Raw genomic sequence first — 831 nt, forward strand, 5'->3', positions numbered from 1 at the left:
TCCACTCACCTCAGCCTCCCAAGGCGTGGGATTATAGGCTGAGCCACTGAGCCCGGCTGGCCTCAAGCCTTTTAACACCGCTGTACCCCAGCATCTGACTCAGAGAGTGGGATAAACTGGAAATTCAACGATACTTGCTGGATGAATGAATGAGTGCCCAGATTTGTGCTGGGCACCTGCGTGTGTGGTGTGAGGTTGGAGGGTGCGCTTTGCTGGCGGGCATGGGGTCACACCCACGGGGCTTTGTGCACGTGAGCATGTGTGGGTATGTGTGCTTGTGTGAGTGTCAGGACACAGCAGTTGTCACTCAGCTGCTATGACCCTGGTCAGCAGGCCTCACTGCGGGTGCCCAGGATGGTGTCCTATGGAGAGAGGCTGGGGGGCCCGGCTGTGTCCCCACACCCCATCCGCGGGGGACACGTGATGCGCGGGGCAGCCTTCGCCTACGTGCCCAGCCCGCAGGGTGAGTGCCTCTCCCACGCCCCGCCCTGGGTGCCCACGGCTGTCCACGGCCCCGGTGGCCCTGCTGTCCCTCTGCCTGCCCCCTCCCTCGGGCCTCCAGGAGGAGGCCCTGACCAGCCTCCCGCCCCCAGTCCTGCACAGGATCCCAGGGACCTCTGCCTATGCCTTCCCCAGCCTGGCCCCTGTGGCCCTGGCCGAGCACAGCTGCCCCTGCGGGGAAGCCCTGGAGCGCCATGACCCGCTGCGTGCCAAGCTGGCCTTGGAGGAGGAGCCGCAGCCAGGTGGGCCCAGGCGGGGGTGTGGCAGCGGCGTGGGCATCCCCGTCCCGGCCCCCACCGTGCGCTCACGGGCGGCCTTCCTCCAGAGCCC

General features: G+C 67.0%; 1 protein-coding gene across 1 annotated transcript; it reads left to right on the forward strand.

Moving 5' to 3' along the window:
• Window positions 1-354: 354 nt before the first annotated feature.
• LOC103251590 (sodium-dependent phosphate transport protein 2A-like) lies at window positions 355-743 on the forward strand (the record flags this gene model as incomplete). Its single annotated transcript, XM_008050182.1, has 2 exons — window positions 355-463; window positions 594-743. Coding segments are annotated over exons 1-2 (259 nt in total), but the record flags the coding sequence as incomplete, so codon positions are not given.
• Window positions 744-831: the final 88 nt, after the last annotated feature.

The sequence above is a fragment of the Carlito syrichta genome, unplaced genomic scaffold (assembly GCF_000164805.1).
Source record: "Carlito syrichta isolate Samal-C Ts95f unplaced genomic scaffold, Tarsius_syrichta-2.0.1 Scaffold143143, whole genome shotgun sequence".
NCBI classification, from domain to species: Eukaryota; Metazoa; Chordata; class Mammalia; order Primates; family Tarsiidae; genus Carlito; species Carlito syrichta.